This window comes from Lycium ferocissimum, chromosome 4 (assembly GCF_029784015.1).
Source record: "Lycium ferocissimum isolate CSIRO_LF1 chromosome 4, AGI_CSIRO_Lferr_CH_V1, whole genome shotgun sequence".
NCBI classification, from domain to species: domain Eukaryota; kingdom Viridiplantae; phylum Streptophyta; class Magnoliopsida; order Solanales; family Solanaceae; genus Lycium; species Lycium ferocissimum.
The window spans coordinates 6,807,548-6,828,745 of NC_081345.1; the positions used below are offsets into that span (position 1 = coordinate 6,807,548).

Below are 21,198 nucleotides of genomic sequence, written 5' to 3' on the forward strand. Positions count from 1 at the left end.
TCTACAAATTTGTAGTGATCATCCTAATGCTTTTTGGGACAGAAAAAAACATATTGTTACTCTTCCATATGAAGAATCTTTTTCTGAAAATAATATTCCTACTAAAGCAAGACCATGTCAAATTAATTCCGAATATTTGGAATTATGCAAGAATGAGATTTATTCTCTTTTACAGAAAGGTCTTATAAGATCTTCAAAATCTCCATGGCCATGCACAGCCTTTTATGTTAATAAACATGCTGAACAGGAACGAGGAGTTCCAAGATTAGTTATAAATTATAAACCCCTTAATAAGGTTTTAAAATGGATTAGATACCCCATTCCTAATAAAAAGGATTTATTAGACCGTCTTCATAATGCGATTATATTTTCTAAATTTGATTTAAAGTCAGGTTACTGGCAAATTCAAATTGCTGAAGCAGATAAATATAAAACTGCTTTTAATGTTCCAATTGGACAATTTGAATGGAATGTTATGCCTTTTGAAATTTGAAGAATGCCTCGTAATTTCAAAAAATTATGAATGATATTTTTATGGCTTATAGCAATTTTATCATTGTTTATATCGATGATATTTTAGTATTTTCAAATACTATTGGAATGCATTTCAAACATCTTGATATATTCAAGAAAATTATTATTCAAAATGGTTTAGTTATATGTAAGCCAAAAATGTCACTTTTTCAAACAAAAGTCCGATTTTTAGGCCATAATATTGAAAAGGGAAAAATTATTCCTATTAATAGATGTATAGAATTTGCTTCGAATTTTCCTGATATTATTACTGATAAAACCCAACTTCAAAGATTTCTTGGAAGACTAAATTATATTTCACCATTTTATAAAAATTTAGCCCAAGACACATCTATTTTATATGATAGATTAAAAAAGATTCCAAAACCTTGGACTGATGCTCATACGCAAGCAGTTCAAACAATCAAGGGGAAAGTTAATAATCTTCCTTGTCTTACTTTAGCTAATCCTAATTGGCAAAAAATTATCGAGACTGATGTCTCTGATATTGGCTATGGAGGAATACTTAAACAACTTTCTCCAATTGATAAACAAAAATATTTAGTCCAGTTCTGTTCTGGCAAATGGAATAATAGTCAGAAGAACTATGCTACTGTAGCAAAAGAAATTCTTGCTATAGTTAAATGTGTTCTTAAATTTCAAGGTGATTTATATAATCAAAAGTTTTTGATAAAAAGCCGCAAGCGACTAAATTTATGTTTAATAAAGATTGCAAACATGATGTTTCTAAACAAATGTTTGCCGGATAACAAGCTCTTTTTAGCACCATTTGATTTTGAAATTCATTATAAAAAGGGAATTGATAATAGTCTCCCTGATTTTCTCACTCGAGAATATTTAAGTTCATAACTGTCATTTTCTCGATTGTAGGATGAGACCTACATTGACACCTCCCTCTAATAGAGGAAGGGGAAGAGGACAAAAAGGAATGGGCAGATGCACTGTTCTTGCCCATATGGGTAACAAAAGGCTAATAGCCGACAATATTGCAGAAACATCTGGTAATACCCAAAAGCAAATGACTTATGCTGAATATTTGGCTTTCATAGAAGCACAGAAAAAAGGAGATATTATGCCTCCATTATACTCCAGTGCTCTCACAATTGATGATAATGAGGACACTGATTCATATGAAGAAACTATTCATCGAGAGTTAATAATTCTCCTTGAAAATGATGATCTCCAATGGAAGGATGAACCTTGGCAAATAATGCAAAGGTATTTTGATACGACGTCATACCTTTCCGACTTATAAATATCGGATGAATTATGAAATGATCCTTTCATATACAGGGTCAGCTGAATTCCAGCATTTTTATCCTGCTAATAGCAAAAAAGTTTATAACTTTTCAAAAATTATTATAAAAAAGATATTTTCTCCAAATGAATGGGGAATAAGTCCATTAAAAGACAGGGATTATATCCACCCAGAACAAAAGGTCCCAGTCAAATTCAATTATTGGATTATGTTGAAAGCTTTAATAAAGCTCTTCTATATGAGAATTCTAATAAGAGACACTCATGGTTTATAAAAATCTGTGCCAATGTTTATAAACAAGGCATTCCAAATTGGTTCTATCAATGGTGGATCCATTATGGTCCAACCGTAAAATCTCTACCAGAACCCTTCAAAAGTTTATATACTGAATGGGTTGATGTTTCTCCAACAATTATAGATTTGAAAAATAATATTACCTTCTCTTAAGAAACTTCTAATATGTATTTCTTCATTGAATTTTCTATTCCATGGATTATGAAATGGTCAGTTGAGGTGGGTTATACCCCGCAAAATATGCCTTGCTTAAATTTTTTTATACAAAATTCTGGAAAAAATTGATTCAAAAATCAAAAGATGGAACTATCCCAGGACAAGATTTAATAAATCAGATTAAAACCACCATTGCACATTATAAGGACTCCATTAATTCCAGACAAAAGGAAGTTTCTAGTCCTTTTGAGCATATTGCTCGAAAAATTCAAATGAAGAAAGGAGTAATTCCCCCAGAGCAGCTCATAGCCACATACATGGAGGAATTTAAATCTAATTTAATGCAGCATCTAGATATGGAAGCTATTTCTGATACATCAATGGTATCTGTTGGTCATACCACTGATAATGAAGAAGAAGAAAACCATAATATTCAAGTCTTAGCAGGAGAATCTCAAAATTCAGATAATACCGAGGATTTGGATCAATACTTGGCCCAATTCATGGACCAGATGGAAGAATCTTCTAGCTCTACAAAAGACAAGGGCAAGTCACCAATGAATTGATTGGCGGGACCCGCCACTAGGCGGCTGCTTCAATAAAGAAGGAATCTGCTTTTATAAAGCAACTTTAATTATTTGTATAGTAATAATTATGTTTTCCACTTTGGTCACTTTCGGCCACTTTTGCTTTTTACTTTCCGCTTTTTCTTTTTATCTGGCCATGATGTTGTCGGCCATCACTTTTTAATTTTGTTGTTTAGTACATTTGATCCGTTATATAAGGATCATTCTTCTAAGTTTAAGGGCAAGTCTTGGATCCCCCAAGCACAAGCTCTCTCCCACTCTCTTGTAAAAATCCTCTCTCATATAAATAAAAGTTTGTTTATATAAATTCCTTCTTTGCTGAGCACAATCTCCATATTTAAGGTATAATTTTATTTTCTTTTCTCAAATTTTTATTTTAATCATCAGTTCATGTTTAGCCTTATAGGCTAAATACTCCGTTGAATTGCATCACACTGGACTACTAAGATCATGGCAATAATGCTTTAATGCAACATGATCATGCCAAAACACGATGTTTAAGATTAGGTAGAGACTGACCCAGGCGGACTATTCATAACCAGGCGGTGGTCCTGTTATTAACCCGCTTAGCCGAGGATGGCGTTTTAGGGCGTTTGTTGGACTTGTTCTGGTAGGAACAACCCCAACGCCAGGGTTGCTAACCTAGTAAAACTGTTGTTACCTAGATGTCATCATGCGACGGCACGATCCTACGTATGTTTATGGTATCAGAGCCATGGTGTTCCAGTAGTAATAGGTGATGTAATTCAACGATTTCATATCATGAATTTTCTAAATCGAAAACGAACTGTTAAAAACAGTAAATAAGAGGAATATGATACTCCTCAAGAACTTGATCTGCTTAATAAGTGGACAATTCCTAAGATAGAACCTAGATTAATATATCTGATGGGTACTTTTGAAAAATTAGGTCTCAAACAAGTAGTTAAAACTACTGAAGAAACAATGACTGTAGATAATGATCATGCTACTTTTAGACTATTATCTGACAGTGATCTTGCCCCATATAGGGTAACCCATAGATTTATGCATATTGGGTTAGTTCAGGTTGCATTCGAACCTTTAACCGTAAGAGGTTTACCAGAAAACTTTATAGCAGCTTTAAGAGATGGAAGAAATAGAAACTGGAAGAAATCCCTCATAGGGACAGTTCAAACAAGTTTGGCTTATGGTCCAGTTTATTTCAATGCTTATCTTAACTTGCAGGTATCTTTGCAAGATGACAATTCTTTAGATGCTTTAATATTAAGTATCAAATTGCATGGTTATGATTATATGCTAGGTACAGAAGTAATATGCATCTGTTATAGAATATATTATAAACCATTATATACTATGAATCCTATTTGTAAAATCATGGATTTTAAAAATGAAACTATTTTAATAGAAACTAATTTTGGTAAATGGTAAATCCAAAATTATGACACGAAGACCTATCAAATGGGATGAAATAGACTTTCCCAAAGGGTGGGTCATTGAAGGAGCAACACCTCCTCAAAATGTTTTTACCGAAATTTCAGAAATTGAACAAATTCCAGATGGGACAGTTAAATTGAGATTTCATGAACCTGCACCTTGTTTAGAAGATATTGAACATAATAGTGTTCGTTCTAGTTTACCTAGATCTATGTCTTCTTGTCGATCTTATATATCCCCTGTTGATTATATTGTGCAGTCTCCATCTAGAGCATCTACTTCTCAAATAAGAGATACTGATTCTAATAGAATTAGTAATTTAAAATTAACCAGGATAATATTGTAACTGGTATTAAAATTGACTCAGTCAGATATGGATTTTCCAGATGTTTAATGGATCAAGTCCAAAAAATTGATTTTAGTTGGGGATCACCGGCAAGATTACAAATCAGTAAAGAGTTTTATACTCCTAAATGGATACCATTTAGAAAATGGTTTTTTGACAATTTTAAACCTGAGGAAACAATAATTTTCCAAGAAGAATTTTATAAAGATCTTTCCAAAGCAAATAAGATTATATATTTTGTGCCTTGGTTTATGGCAAAATATATTGCTAATTATATTTCTGTTCTAGAAAGAGATTATAAATTATCCAGTGGAGAAATCGTTCATACTGTATTTCCTCCACTACAATCTTTTCAAATAGGGAAAGATTTACATTTTGCAGCTTTTTCAAAATTGATTGAAAGCGGTAGTTTGCCTGTCATAACTAAATATATTAATAACATCGTATTTATTAAAAGATTTTCGAAAGAGATTAGATGATTATTGATTTTACAAGGTGCTTCCGGTGTTGTTCATAGCATCGGATGCTTGTTACGCCTAGGGTGGGTTTTGGGGCCTGACATTAGGCCTAGTTAGTCACCGTGGGGAGCACCTGTTCTATTTGTGAGAAAGAAAGATGGTTCCCTACGGATGTGCATTGACTATAGGTAGCTGAACAAGGTAACGATAAAGAATAAATATCCGCTTCCAAGAATCGATGATTTGTTTGACCAATTATAGGGTGCCAAATGGTTTTCCAAAATTGATCTCAGATCGGGGTATCACCAATGAGAGTTAGAGAAGAAGATATTCCCAAAACAGCTTTCAGAACAAGATATGGCCACTGTGAATATCGGGTAATGTCATTTGGGTTAACTAACGTCCCGACAGTGTTTATGAATCTGATGAATAATGTATTCAGGAATCTCTTAGATCTGTTTGTGATCGTGTTCATTGATGATAGTCTAGTATACTCTCGGACAGAAGCAGAGCATGCAGACCATTTGCGTATTGTCCTTAGGATTCTTCGAACTCGTGAGTTGTATGCTAAATTTTGGAAATGTGAGTTCAATTTGAATTACGTAACTTTTTACGGGCCATATCATTTCGGACAAAACATTCGAGTTGATACTCGAAAATAGAGGCTGTGAAGACTTGGCCAAGGCACACAACATCGACAGAGGTCCGTAGTTTCTTGGGATTAACAGGTTATTATAGGAGATTTGTGGAAGGATTCTCTTCTATTTCAGCACCATTAACGAAGCTAACTCAGAAATTGGCAACATTCCAGTGGACCGATGCTTGTGAACGCAGTTTCCAGGAATTGAAGGATAGATTAACTTCAAACCTCGGTCCGACACTTCCCGGAAGGACGATGGTTATGTTGTGTATTGTGATGCTTCAGGTGTTTGGTTAGGTTGTGTGTTGATGCAGCACAGTAGAGATGTCATTCTATGAAAAAACTCCAATAAAAGATGTCATTCTATTAGCAAAATAGATGTACAAGCAGAAAACTATCTTTTCGATAAAGGTATTTGAAAGTTATATCTGGCTGTGCTTGGTCAGATCGTTTGAGAAAAGTTTTTGGCAGAGCATTTTACTTCAAGCTATAATAAGAAGGGAAAAAAGCTCTTCTGATATTTAAAATTGATTTAAAATAAAATAACATAAATAAAAGTATTTAATGATATTATTCATAAATTATAAACAATGAGAGAATTTTTAACAATATAATAAAATTTATTGTAAGTGAAAACAAATATATATCTATCTTTATTAATAAATTTACACAATGAGAACCAATATAATAAAATTTATTTCAGAGCAAGCAAAAAATATATCAATATGTATATATTTTAAATGCATTTTAACTTTTTACGTTTGACCACAAGGAAAAAGTGCTTTTCGGTGGCAACATAAGAAAGTTTCCGATGAGTTGTACCAATTTGTATTTAACCAAATTATTTGAGAGTACTTTTGTTAATATTAAAAAAAGAAAAAATTAAAAAGTATTTTTGAGTGTCAAATTATGGATGACATGCATATATTTAATTTAAAAGTAATATACTTAGTGAGATAATAATTTTCATTTTTAGTTACATATTTTAGCTAAGTTTATCTAATATTTAAAAAGTAGAGGTGCTTGTAATATGATTAAGCCAAGTGAATTTAAATCTTCGATTGTTGGTCTTTCCTTTATCAGAAAAGGGATAAAACTACAACTTTACCCATTTAACGAGATCTTGACAGATAGAAGCCAAACATAAATATATAGAGCTTCAAATCAACATGTCATTTGGTGACTGTTTTTTCTATAAAATTCTCGTCCAGTTTCTTACTTCCCTAGCTTTTGCATATGAGTTCTTTTGACATATTTCTTTAGTATTTTTATCAATCCAACTAAGATTTTTTATAACAAAATTCATTTTATTTATATATGAGTTGTATTTTTCAGGTGTTAGTGCAGCGGAAAACTTTTTTAACTTTAATCCTAGATAGATCCCAAATGTACATAGATCTCAATTATTTAACGATTAGTTTCATGTATTTAATGGCCTTTATTTTTGCTCTGTAATGCTAATTTTTTAAATTTATTGCTCCCTTCATGGTATTGAAGATAAAATTATATTATGTCTTAACAGATTAAACAAATAAATATAGAAGTCAACTAATTAGTAATTATTTTTTTAATATCATAACCTTTTTTAAATATGTCAGTGGTATATGATAAGGATATTCTTTCCATATAAAAGCGTCTAAATTACTTGCAATGTGATAGGATATCAAGTGTCAATTTAAATTTTTTATATAAATTTTTACTTAAGTATAAATTGATGACGTTAAATTTAGTATTAATAATTATATTTATTATCTAAACAATTTATTGATTTTAAATATGTCAATGCGATATGTCAAATTTTTTATTATATCAAACAAATAAGTTAATATTTTTTTAGGATTAATTTCCTTTGAGACCCATCGCGCATCGCGCGGGTACAAATACTAGTTCCAAATAAAGTAAAAACTATTTGGTTTCTTTGGCGAAAGGCCTACTTAATATAAAAAGAAATGCTAAAATTAGTCATTTTGGACTACTTCTGGGAGCAACTCAATTTTAGGTTGCAGTTTAGGGACTGAAGCGTAACTTAGGTGTATCTACAGCACTAAAGGGACCAATAGCTTTAGATAGGGATAAGACACCATTACCTCCCTGAACTATACCCGAATTCTTACGACACACCTTACCTTTCCTAGGGTCCTATTACCCTCCTAAACTTATTTAAAACGGAATAATTACCCCCCTAAAACCGATGCCCACTCATATGGGAGAGTGACATACACTCTCCCTTGCCACGTGTGTATTTATTTGTTTTTTTCTTTTTTTTAATTTTTTCGAATTACGTGTCAATTTTTTTTAAAATAAAAATAAAAAACTGAATTTTCATTAAAAAAAAAGAGTTTTAAAACCCGTCTTTTTTTTTTAATTTGAAAATTTGATTTTTTTAAACCCATTTAAAAAAAAAACTAAAAACATGGATTAAAAACTGAATTTTCTTTTAAAAAAGGATTTTTTAAAACCCTTTTTTAAAAAAAAAAAATTGAAAATTTGTTTTTTTTGTAAAACCCGTTTTTGAAAAAGAAAAAAAAAATGAAAAATGATTTGTTTTTTTTTAAATATGGAAAAATGGATTTGTTAAAAATATGGAAAACTTGATTATTTTTTTAAAATGTCTTAAAAATCTTGATTTTCATGATTTCATTTTTTTAGGACACTTTTATTTTTCAAATAAAATCGGAAAAGTATTTTTCTTGCCAAAATGTGAAAAAAAAGCGAATTTTTATAAAATTTTGAAAAAATTAATTATTTTCTTAACATGTGGAAAACCCTTTTTTAAAACTAAATGTGGAAAGTAGATTTATTTTCAAATTTTAAGAAAATGCAGATTTTTAAGAAAAAAAAATTAAGTTTTCCTTTTTTTATGTTTTCGCTCTCAAAGAGAGTGAAACACACTCTCTTTGTCATATCGGCGTTTAGGGGTAATTATTCCGCTTTAAATAAGTTTAGGGGTAAAGTAGGGAAAGGTAAGGTGTGTCGTAGCAAATTCGGGTATAGTTCGAGGGGGGTAATGGTGCCTTATCCCGCTTTAGATACATTCCTACGAATTTCGACATTTCTGATCGAATTTATACTTGTGAAAAAAGATGTAACATTTGTCATCCGCAAGTCCCTGCATTTCTCAGTAAAACCCTAGTGCAAAATGATGAACCCAGTTATTTGTTGACCAATTTCTGAAAGTTGGCTGATTGTTGTTTTTTTAGAATAGGAAGAAGGAAATAGAGATGAGTCAACCATCGGTGGTGCTAGCAACAGCTAGTTATGATCACACTATTAAGTTTTGGGAGGCCAAAAGTGCCCGCTGCTATCGAACTATCCAATACCCTGAATCTGTACGTTTGTCTCTGTTCATCTTTCCACAGTAAAAATGTCTTCTTCTTTTATAAAACTCATGCTTAATGAATATATGAGGAGACAACTGACATGAATCATGTAAATTATTTGCTTTACTGTTTGTCTTTCTTTTATTTTTAATTTTTTGGGTGTTCGGGTCAGCATACCCATTATATTCCCACAGGTGGGGTCGGAGTAGAGTTGGGTGTACTCAAACCTTACCCCCATCTTTCTGGGCCAGAGAGGCGGTTTCCAATAGGCCCTCGGCTCAAGAAAATTGTTTTCAAAAAAATGCAAGAGTAAAAGCTATGATGAAATTATTGAAGAAAGAAAAGTACTAACAGTACAAATATTAAAGATAACCAAAGTTAAAAAAAAAAAAAAAAAAAACAACAACACTACTGATAAAATCGAAGCATAAGATAGTGTTAGCATAATAGTAATAATACTGGTAAGGAAACATATAGATGTTCTAGACTAGAACCCTGCTCTAGTACGTGAAGGAAAACGCTCAACTACCTACTAACCGTCTATCCTAATCCTCGACCTCCGATGCTCTCCTATTTAGGGTCATGTCCTCGGTGAGCTGAAGATGTGCATGTCCTGTCTAATCACCTTTGTCAATTCTTCCTCGGTCTACCTCTACCTCTCCTCAAACCTATCACCGCCAACCTTTCACACCTCCGCACCGGGGCATCTGTGCTCCTCAGTTTGTGTAACTCAATTGATCCGGGATACTTGCTTTCGTTCATTAAATGTCCCTCTATATGTAGTCCTCTCTTTTACAATCTTATAATCTTTAGTTGTTACTTGTACAATTCGAGATATGTATGAATTAAGAGCTTTTGTTAAAAAAGTAGCATTAGGATGGAATGCTTATATGTCTGAGCTCTGAAGTTTGGCTTCTTCAACAGCAATCTATCGTCACAGTTGTCGCTGCTGCCTACATGTTTTCTGCCAACCCTCGTTTTACCATATCTATATCATCATTGGAGGTGGATGCTTTACATTAGAATACTGCATTTTGTTAAAGAAGACGGTTAGAACTTCCACCTTTCAGAGAGAAAATGAAATTATGATGAATGAGATTTTACATAAAATGTTTCTGCCTAACTGCATTCTCGCATATATGTGACTTATGTCTATTATGGAATAAATTTGATGCCAAGACCGCAAATTTGGAAATGGACTCAAGCTTCACTTTTGAGTGCATTGCGTTAAGTATTTGATCTTTCTTTCACCAAGTAATAGAGATGCTATTCATCTATTCAAACAAACTATATTGGCAGGGAAGGTATGATAGAATTCAAAACATATGGAAAAATGTTTGCATTTTAAATCAACTTATTTTTATTGAAACTGTTATTATCTAATACATCTGCCTTTACTTCCTTTCCCTTTCTTGAACTGTATACAGCAAGTTAATCGTCTTGAAATTACTCCGGATAAACGCTTCCTGGCTGCTGCTGGAAATCCTCACATTCGATTATTTGACATCAACTCTAACAGTCCTCAGCCGGTACGTCTTCAGAGTTTCCTTCTCTATTCATTTCTTTTCTTAATTTCGTTATTTTTGTTAATGGGGGTTTTCCTCTGTTGTGGCTTTGACATATTAGTCTGTGTTCATTTTGGTTCCCCAAGTTACAGAGGTTTTTGTCGTACTTTTTGGCAGCTAAGGAGCTTTGATTCACACACTAATAATGTGATGGCAGTAGGATTTCAGTGTGATGGAAATTGGATGTATTCTGGATCTGAAGATGGCACTGTAAAGATTTGGGATTTGAGGTATTGTAGATATCAAAGTCGGATGTGTTGCTATCTTTCCAACTTCTCATCTTTCCTTTAAGTCAACTGTATCTTTGAATCTTTTGAATGAATAGGGCGCCAGGTTGTCAGAGGGAATATGAAAGTCGGGCAGCTGTGAACACTGTAGTTTTGCACCCTAATCAGGTTTTATACTTTTTACTGCTACTCCATCTTTGTGTGCCAGATTTTCTGATAATTTAGTATAAAAAAGGTCTCTCTGCTATGCTTCTATTGATTACTTGGTAAATTTCAAGAAGTGTTATAGTTTTGGTATGTCTAATTTAAGAATGTGCTGTGTAGTTGTTAGAACTGCTGCTACTGCCTTTTATTTTGTTTATATTATTATCTTGCTGCTGCTACTGTCTTTTATTACTGTTGCCTTTTCATCTTTTGTTGTGCCGAGGGTCTATCAGAAACAGCCTTTCTACCTTTACAAGGTAGGGGTAAGGTCTGCGTACACTCTATCCTCCCCCGTACACCCCCACCCCCTCCCCCACTCCCCTCCCCCCCTTCTGGTGGGATTACACTGGGTATGTTGTTGTACTGTATAGTTCTTAGAAACTTTACTAAACAATCAGTCAACTACATCTCAATTTAAACATAGTTGGGTCTGCTATGTGGATCGTCAATATCTATTCCACTCTAAAGGTCTAGTTCAATCCAATAATAATCAACTTATCTTTTTGAAAACTTAGAGTTCTCTAGAGCTAGCTGCTTTCGAAATTTGCCCTTATCCATATACTGACATAATATATATATATAAAAAAACATACAAGTTTCTACAACGGCAACTCGGCAAGTACTATGAGCCTATTTGGCCAAGCTGCCAAAAACTGCTTATTTTGAAAAACACTTTTGTCAAAACAACTTTTCAAAAAAGTACTTTTGGAGAGAAGCAGTTTGTGTTTGGCTAATTCATTTGAAAAGGGCTCCTTTCAGTATTTAATAAGCAGATTGCGTTTGGCCAATCTTCTCAAAAAGTTCTTTTGAGCGTTAGTATCAAGGTTCATTTTACAATCAGATGAGTGCTGTTTCTTATCCTCAAAGCATCTCCTGTTCCTTTGAAGCCAAATAGCAGCAAACATGAAAAGTCCTCCACATCTGCCTTAGTCATATCCAACTCTCTGTCCAAGCAAGCACAGCGGCAAATGCTTCACGTCCTTAGGGATCAACCGTTGCACTCCAAAGATGTGGTTTTTTTTTTTTTTGATGACATGGGAACCCGCAGCTGCTACCCTTTAGGTGCGCACAGAGTAAACCAGCTCCTGTGCAATAGCTCGCAAACTACACAGGAGAGTTAACCCATACTTGGCAAGTTTCCCGTGCGATGAGCTCGACCTAGAAGGCAAATCCCCTGCTGTCGTAGGTAGGGGGTTTCGAACCTGAGACCTCCATTATGAAAGCCCCGTGCTCAACCAACTGAGCCACCCTTGTGGGACCAAAGATTTTTTGAAATAGTGTCCATAATCTGCCAGGACCAGCAAGCTTTCTTAGGAATAACATAAATTTTATTGTAACACCACCAGGCAGACATGCAAATTGGTTATCTGTTACCCTTGTAATGTCACTTGATTTATACTCTATCAATTTTCTGAATGTTTCATTGCATGACTCATAAATCTAATACAACTGTGAAATATCTTTATTGTTCTTATATATCGGAACCAAGGCACTCTTTCTCCACTTTTGACATCTTTCTACTCCTTAATATAAAATTTAATAGCTTGGTTGTTTATACTACTCCAATCTTTGTAAATCTTTGAAACCTCAATAGGAACACCATTTGGACCATACATACTTGTATAACTCTCGCATTTTTATTGGGTGATTACAAAAATTACCTTGTAAATGCATGGTCTAGAACTTTTGACCCCGCTTGCCCCACAGGCAAAAAGTTTCAAAAAGTTTTGGCTTTATTGGCGTTCTTTATTTCAGCAGACTAAATTCTCTAAAATCTTTATATGAAAGTAAGAAAAAAGTTAAACTTTCTTGACTTGGATATTTCCAATTTATTTGTATATGCCTCACCAGAATAGGCTCTTGATTGATCCACTCTCTCCTTTCAGTGAGATTGGCTTGAGCTTTTCCATTTCTTGTATTTCATGGATCTCATTATTCTCTATGTTTTGCAGACTGAGTTGATATCTGGAGACCAAAATGGCAATATCCGTGTGTGGGATTTGAGAGCAAATTCATGTAGCTGTGAGTTGGTATGTAGTGTAGGTTTTATTGGTTTGTATATCTTGTGGTCTTTTGGATTATGGTCACTAGGAAATTGAAATGACGGTTGCAGGAGTCATTCATGAGTGAATTTTAGGGTAATTCTGAGAGCTACGCCATTAGCATTATAAAAGAAATGATTTCTTTTAAGAGATTCAACTATTTCAATTAGATGGTGAGCTTGTTAAACATTAACTAATCATGCTTCATATATCTTTTTATTGAGAATGGTAACAGCTCACGCCTCATATATCTGTTAGTGTTGATTAATAGATGGTCTTTAGTGTTCTATCTCTTGTCCTGTGCATGTTTAATGTGAAGTACACAAGTTGGTATTTATCAGTATATTGAAAACTTAGGTACCGGAGGTGGATACAGCTGTTCGATCTTTGACTATAATGTGGGATGGAAGCTTAATTGTTGCTGCAAACAATCGAGGAACATGTTATGTTTGGCGTTTGTTACGTGGTACCGAGGTAACCAGTGGCCAATTCTACAATTCTAAAATATGCATCTTATATTACTTACTGGAAAAAGAAGCTGCACATAATCTTTCCCAGAGCCCCAATTCCTTCACCAGTGAGTGGGTTGTGTGTGGGCGAGGGTGTTGGGGGGAACAAGGAAATAGTACAAGAAATCGTTTCTATTATGTTGAATATAGTAAATGTAAATTTTTTTACTGAGCTTTCTTATCAATTCTTCCCGTCTGTAATTGTCTTACCTCCTCTGAACTAGATCATTCAGTCTGATTGAACTCAAACAAAGTTTCTTCCCTTCTCACGTGCCAACATCCTCATGAATTCGGATTGTTGCTGCTAGCATTTTGCTACAACTGTGACTGAATATTACTGAACTGACTTCACATAAAATGCAGACAATGACCAACTTTGAGCCTCTGCATAAGTTACAGGCTCATGATGGTTATATCCTCAAATGTCTTCTTTCGCCTGAGTTATGCGAACCTAACAGGTGAGTTTTTCATGATTCCTCGTTTTTTTCTTTTAAGTTTCTAGTCTCTTATCTGTTGGTTGCTTACTTGTTCTAGTAAATACTATCTTGCTTCCTAATGTGCTTGGGACACTTATCATTTTAACATGCGTTACCAATTCTTAGTTCCTTTCAAAATTGTAATTTATAGGTATTTGGCCACTGCATCTTCTGATCATACTGTCAAGATTTGGAATGTGGATGGCTTTACCTTGGAGAAAACTCTGATAGGTATCAAACACCAAAATAATTTCCAGTTATCGCTTTACTTCTCTTTCTCCCTTGCCTGACAGCCTGGTTGAAATTCCTCATCACATGTAATATTTATTAAATTTTGGTTTATTTTCCAGGACATGAACGCTGGGTTTGGGACTGTGTATTCTCTGTCGATGGTGCTTTTCTCATCACAGGTACATACTGAAATTGTTGTGAACTGTAAGAATATTTCTGATATTTCCTCCTGGGTAAGTTCATGAGCAAGCATTCTTGGCGCATTGATTATTCATGAGCAAGCATTCTTGGCGCATTGATTACTTATTCTGTCTTGTGTCATTTGAATTCGGGTTTTGGTTTCCTCCGTGGGTAGAAAATATGTATTGAGGAGAGCTGAGTTTTTCATTAGAGTGAGTGAAATGCTACGGAGCTGGTCAGGGATGCTTTTTTTTGTTTCTTCTGTGTGCCGGGTGAACTGCATAGGGGACTAGGGGCTGATTCGACACTTGAAGCTTGAAAACAGTAAACGTTGTATAGGTTGGCAGAATCAATCCAATATAGTTGTTATTCGAGAAAATATCATAATTGACTGGGAGTAGATTAGAAATGCTTCTGTGCTTTCCAATGTTGCCAAAAGAACTTCAAATTCAAGAGCCATCTTAGGTGCTTTAGGCTCCTGATGTCCATTTCAACTTCAAGTTTTAGTAGTTGGTCTCTGAAGTATTTGGCTTTTTAATTTTGCTCTGACATCAAGCAAAACACTCCCCTTGCAGCATCTTCTGATACAACAGCAAGATTATGGTCCACATCTACTGGCAAAGACATCAAAGTATACCAAGGGCATCATAAAGCAACAGTATGCTGTGCTCTACATGACGGGCCTGAACCTTCTAGCTGAACCTGGAGCATGCTTGTTCGTCTTACATTCGGACAAATCCTTTTATGAACATTATAGATGGCCCGAGGGCATTTAGTTAGTGGTAAGACCCTGCAGCGTGTGATGTGTTGGTTTGATGCAGTGCACGTGTTCGAGCCTTGATGCATACAACAACCTGGTATTTAAGTGGAGAAGGGTAGATGAATGGTATGATTATCCACTGAAATCGTGCCAGTTTACCCTCGAGGATTTCCCGGTTATCAAAAATATTTTTAAATGTAATTTGGACGTTTAATGTGGTGTTGTACGGGATATTCAGTTTATCCTGTTCTCTAGGCATTTGGTGTACAGAAGTGGCATTCTACCATTAGTTTACTTCCATGGTTTCATGGCATCCCTTGACATTGTATGCTTGTACATGTCCTGATCTCTTTCGTCATAAATTTTAGCGTTTAACAAAATCATGGTGCAACACTGAGTTTTTGGTATGAGCTTTTAGCATAAATAATCCATGTTACTTGATGAGGTTTTGGAAATGTATGAGGTTTTGGAAATGTCTTTATTTGGTTTAACCATCTAATAGTTGAAGCTCACTGGATCAATTAATTCAGATTCGAACCTAGTAGACCCATCACCGGTAAGTTCTTACCGGGCAAAACCATGATGCAATTTTACAGGTGAAATTTTTAGCAACAAAACCCCGTTTCTTTTCAATCTTTCTTTCATATTTTCTGTAGTTTCAGATATTTCCCTTAATTCAAAAGCCTGACAAGGGTTACAAGATACAGATAGTACGGAGAAATAATATTCTCTCCGTCGAGATATTTTTCGCTTTTCGAGAGCCAATGAAGTTAAATTGGATTAAATTAACTTAGTATTTTAAAATTAAAATTTGTTTATTTGTAGAGTACATGAATAATACTATAAGTTGCAATTTTCTTATATCAATTTGGTAAAAAAAATATCAAAATTCATGCAGCTTGAAATCTCGGAAAGTGAAAATATTATCATATGGTGTTATAAATATTATCATATATTGTAGATGTCTATCTTTAGGAGAAAAATTAAGGCTAGTAACTTTGGGACCAAGTCAGTTTTCTATTATAAATAGAGATGTTTCCTTTATTGTATCGAAATAAAGAATTCTCCTCTCCTCTCTTTCTCTACAATATTATTCTTTCAGTTTATTATTTTATAACAGTTATAGCACGAGACTCTAACCAATTGAGAAATTGAACATTGGTGTGAAGCCGGGGAATGTTTCACATCCGCAACCTAATCGTTCAAGGTATGATTTGTTTAGTTAAGTACTTATATTGGTTCTTAAAGTACTGTGAATGACCATTTTAAGCTTTGAGAGGTGAAACACTTTTATAAAGTGAGAAGTATTTGCATCTTGGCTAATGATGAAAAGAAAGATCTAGTACACGGAGTACATTATCAGCATGTATACGTCAATTATCATGTGTTTCTAATTAATTTTAGATTTCTTTTACGCTTTGGCAGATATGTACTTAATATTAAGTTAGCACATGTCCAAAATTATCAGGAAGTAATGTTTTCCATCACTGTGATTCATACGAAAGACTATAAAGTGGATGATAATAATAATAATAGATCCACTTAATTTCCAGCAGAATTTATAAGAAATATGTGATCGCTAGAAGAGATAATATTCTTAAGTCTCGTTACGATTAAATTCATTTATGCCCAGAACCATCAGAAGTGGTAATACGTTCATATTATTGTTGTGAATACAATTGAAGATATGTTAGAGAAAACTTCTCAAACATTAGATGCATGTCTCGATATGCTCCCGAAGTAGCAACATCTTAAAAGAGGTTATAAGTTATCATAATTTTATATGGTTAAGGCATGTTCAGATGATTATGTTCCATTCTTGGAGAATGAGAGCTTTTGATAAATGTTATAAATACAGATTCATTCCTTGAAGTGAATGTGATAATATTTGGTAAAGATTATAAATACAGACGTGTTCTTGGTTGTGAAAATATCGCGCCTCACCTCCAGAAGAGGTAGAATAATTGAGCAGAAATATTCTAAATATTTTTTTTCTTTAATCCTGAAATAGTTAACTTTTGAAAAAATTACTCCTGAAGTATTAAGACTTTGAAATTTACTCCCCAAGTAATAAGAATTTGAACTTTAGTCATGAAGTAGTAAAACACTAAAATTTACTCCCAAAGTAGTAAAACTTAAAATTTTACTCCTGCTGTAGTAAAAACTTTAAAAGTTATTCCTAAAGTAATTAGACTTTGAGCTTTACTCCCGAAGTAGTAAGGCTTTGAATTTTACGCTTGAAAAAGTTCAACTTTGAAATTTACTTCTAAAGTTGTAAAATAATAAAATTTTCTCCTCATATTGTTGTGACTTTATAATGCATGTAAAGTTTGTTCTTATTTTTCTGCAAGCTTCGGTTTTAGTTATTTAAGGTGGCAAAATAACGAGGAAAATATTTATATTTAATCTGCTGCAATTTTCTTGAAGTGTTGGGATGTGCTACTAAGAAATGGTTCTATATGTATTTTGGTGGTCTAGAAGTATTGGTATGACTTTTGACAAGCAGAAAAAGGTTTGAGAAATATATTGAAGCGGTGTTTTCTTGTGGTTGAGATAATGAGCTATTGAAAATTATGTATAAAGCTCATCTAAATGACCAAGTTTCATTCCCCGAAGTGAATGAAGAAATACCATAACACACCTCCTGAAGAGATAAAATAACAAAGGATATAGATGTTATTTTGTGGTATGAAGGTCATTGCCACATGTACCTGTCGTACGTCTAATTAGCTTGGATACTTTTATTATGTATCATTCCAAGGCAAATGAAATAGATTTTGTAGAATATTTTCTATTATAACCACATTGATATAGCATGGTTAGTTGTTATTGATTTCCCTGAAGGAAATAACAAATTCATATATTTTTCTTGATCAAGGATGTAATTTTATGTGGTCACCGCTAAGATACAAAATATTCAGATGTTAATAGCGAATATCCTTGGAGAAGATGTTTGAAATACTGAAGTTTAGAACATAATGCTTACAGTTCATTATTTATGAATTTATTATCTTTAAAAGTAAATTTGTTTACTATTTTCTTACATGACATCAAAAATATCTAATCAAATTCTCTTCAATGACACCAGTAGTGTCTAAGCAATATTTGGTACTACAAAGTTAATGATCAAAGTATACATAAGGGCTGAATTATTTGTCCACAAGAATCATGATCCAGTAGTGTCCAAACAATATCTGATTATGAAAAATAAATTGAAAGCTCCCGAAGAGTTTATCTATTATTATGTCATTCATCTTGTATCGTAATATACAAAGTTGTTATGATCGAACACAAGTTGTAGTCAACCCAAAGTTTACTGATAAAAATGATTGATACTACTAAGGATTGGAAGATTGAATATCTTCAAGTTACTACGGGTAAGAAATATGTATATGAAAGGTTAACCGATTTGTACTATAAATATATGCATGATGAATCACATGCACAATCAACTAGAAGTTTATATTGATATAAAATTCATGTCATAGTAAACCAGAAGTTTACTAAAACAAATAGCACATGGCATGGTAAACATGAAGTTTACTAGTATAAATAATTTTATTCATAGGCATGAGCGGTTTGGCCATCTCTATCCAAATATGATGTGTAGATTAAGTATTTGACATATATTGAAGAACTGGAAGATTCTTCAAAAATTTATTTTCTTTGCTTGTTCTCATGATAAATTGATTATACTGGCTAATGTTGGGATTGAATTCCCTAAATACTAAAAAAATATAAAAGGTGAATATGGGCCCGCTCACCTGTTATGTGATGTCTTAAATAGATGTATCGATAAGACGATCACATGTGCGTTTATTATCAACCCGTAGTTTGACATATGCAAAGTTACTTACTCAAAATAATTGAGATGAGAGCATAATTTTCAAATTATGCAATCAAGATAATTCATCTTGTTAATGCTGGTTTATAACCAAGTTGGTTTGGCGTTGAATGCCTCTGATAACTAGCTAAACCATTGCTTACGAGAACAAAGCTTCATGTGTTGATCTGAAATATGATATATTGCATACAACAACACTACTATTCTTCAAACCAATAAATTATGATAAATTCTCCTCTCACAATTGGTTCGAGTCAGGAGCCAGATATTTCCATCTAACAATTTTTATGTGTTGTATATGATTAATTAATCTACCGTGATGCACAAAGATGGATTCCCCTAAACAAGATGGGATATATGTTAGTTTTTCTAACATTAGGGGGAGAGAATAAGAAGCTAAGAAATATGTTATGAATTATAATTGGTATGATCCTCATTCAAAGATAATTCAAGTCAAGTGCTAGAAGCATTAGCTCACCCAAAATTAATTTCTAATTTCAGCTGCAAAATGCTCCTATTAAATTAATGTCCCTGAAGGACAGAGTCTACAACACGCATGAAGCGTGGTAGACCAATCGGATCCAAATGAATAATTCTTGAAAATAGAGAGGAGAAAATGATCAAAATGGTCATAATAAAGAGGCAATGTGCACTCGAAGACCCTACGACACAACACTTCATGAAACCTCATGAGAGGTTTAGGTACCTAAAAATTATGAAAGTGATGAGATCTCAATAAGTTGTGTCACATTGTGAACCGATACAAATGATAAATCGTCGACGATATATTTGGTACAATATAGCATAATATTGTAAAAGGTTGTGAGGATCTGAATTCTACCTCTATAAAGCATGCTGACGTAGACATTATTATCAAGTGAAATGACTCATTTTGGTAAGCTTCAACCTTATTGGACCTGTAGTTCAGACATCAGAAAATGTCATGCATTTAAATATTAATGGATATTGTCACATGACAAAATTTATGTGAAAATTCTTGAAGAATTTTAAATGCCTGAAGCATATAATCATAATTCTTATTTGAATTAAGTTAAGCAAGGTGCACGCAATTTGATCACCTTAATGAATATTCACTGACTAAGGGTACAGATGACTCTATTTATCCTTACGTTTTTATGAAAATCAAAATCTGTTATATTGTTGTGCTAGTTGATGACTTGTATATTACTGAAAACTCTTGAAGAGTTTCCAAAAGCAATAGATAATCTGCTGAAAGAAGTTGAAATGAGAAACTTGCAGAATTCTTTGGTCCTGAAGTGCCATATCTTTATGCAATTTATGCATTTATATATTTGTTATGACTACGAGGGATTACAATCATACAATGTTGCTCTACATGACAGTCAAATCGATAAAGATAACATCTATTTATAAAGAAAATCAGGAATGCACTTGGAGTGATTTCAACAATATTATATGCCGATGCAACTCTATCCAAGGACTGAAGATGCAACAACATACATAGCCCAACTAAAGGGAGGATTCATAAAAGGAGATAGAACAAATCATATTTCACAAAAGTTGATCTTCACACACGATCTCCAAAAAGAATGGTGATATCAACGTGCAAAAAATTTGTTCAAGTGATAATTTGGTTGATTTGTTCACCAAGTCTCTACCAACTGCAACTTTCGAAAAGATGGTGCATAAGATTGGGGTATGAAGATTAAAGTTTTGGATTGATGTTCTCATCAGGGGGAGTTAAAACGCGTTATACTCTTTTTTCCGTAACCAAGGTTTTGTCCCAATTGAGTTTTCCTGGTAAGATTTTTAATGAGGCAGCCAAAATGCGTATCATTAGAAATATGTACTCTTTTTTCCTTCACTAGAATTTTTCCTACTGGGTTTTTTGTATTAAGGTTTTTAATAAGGCACATTATCTATCAAATAGACATCCAAGGGGGATTGTTATAAATATTATCATTTATTGTGGATGTCTATCTTTAGGAGAAAAGTTAGGTCTAGTAACTTTGGGCCAAGTCAGTTTTCTATTATAAACAGAGATGTTCCCTTCATTGTATTACATCCCTCAAGATAAATAAAGAATTCTCCTCTCTTCTCTCGTTCTCTATGATATTGTTCTTTTAGTTTATTTCTTTATAACATATGGTGAATTGTCACATTATGTAA

At 33.5% G+C, this 21,198-nt stretch overlaps 1 protein-coding gene across 1 annotated transcript; it reads left to right on the forward strand.

Moving 5' to 3' along the window:
* Positions 1-8,716: 8,716 nt before the first annotated feature.
* LOC132051479 (target of rapamycin complex subunit LST8-1) lies at positions 8,717-15,583 on the forward strand. The gene is made up of 10 exons (XM_059442558.1): positions 8,717-9,018; positions 10,437-10,538; positions 10,692-10,804; positions 10,900-10,969; positions 12,958-13,035; positions 13,405-13,521; positions 13,920-14,014; positions 14,184-14,263; positions 14,383-14,442; positions 15,019-15,583. Exons 1-10 carry the CDS (start codon positions 8,911-8,913, stop codon positions 15,141-15,143), a joined length of 948 nt encoding a protein of 315 aa, XP_059298541.1. The 5' UTR covers positions 8,717-8,910; the 3' UTR covers positions 15,144-15,583.
* Positions 15,584-21,198: the final 5,615 nt, after the last annotated feature.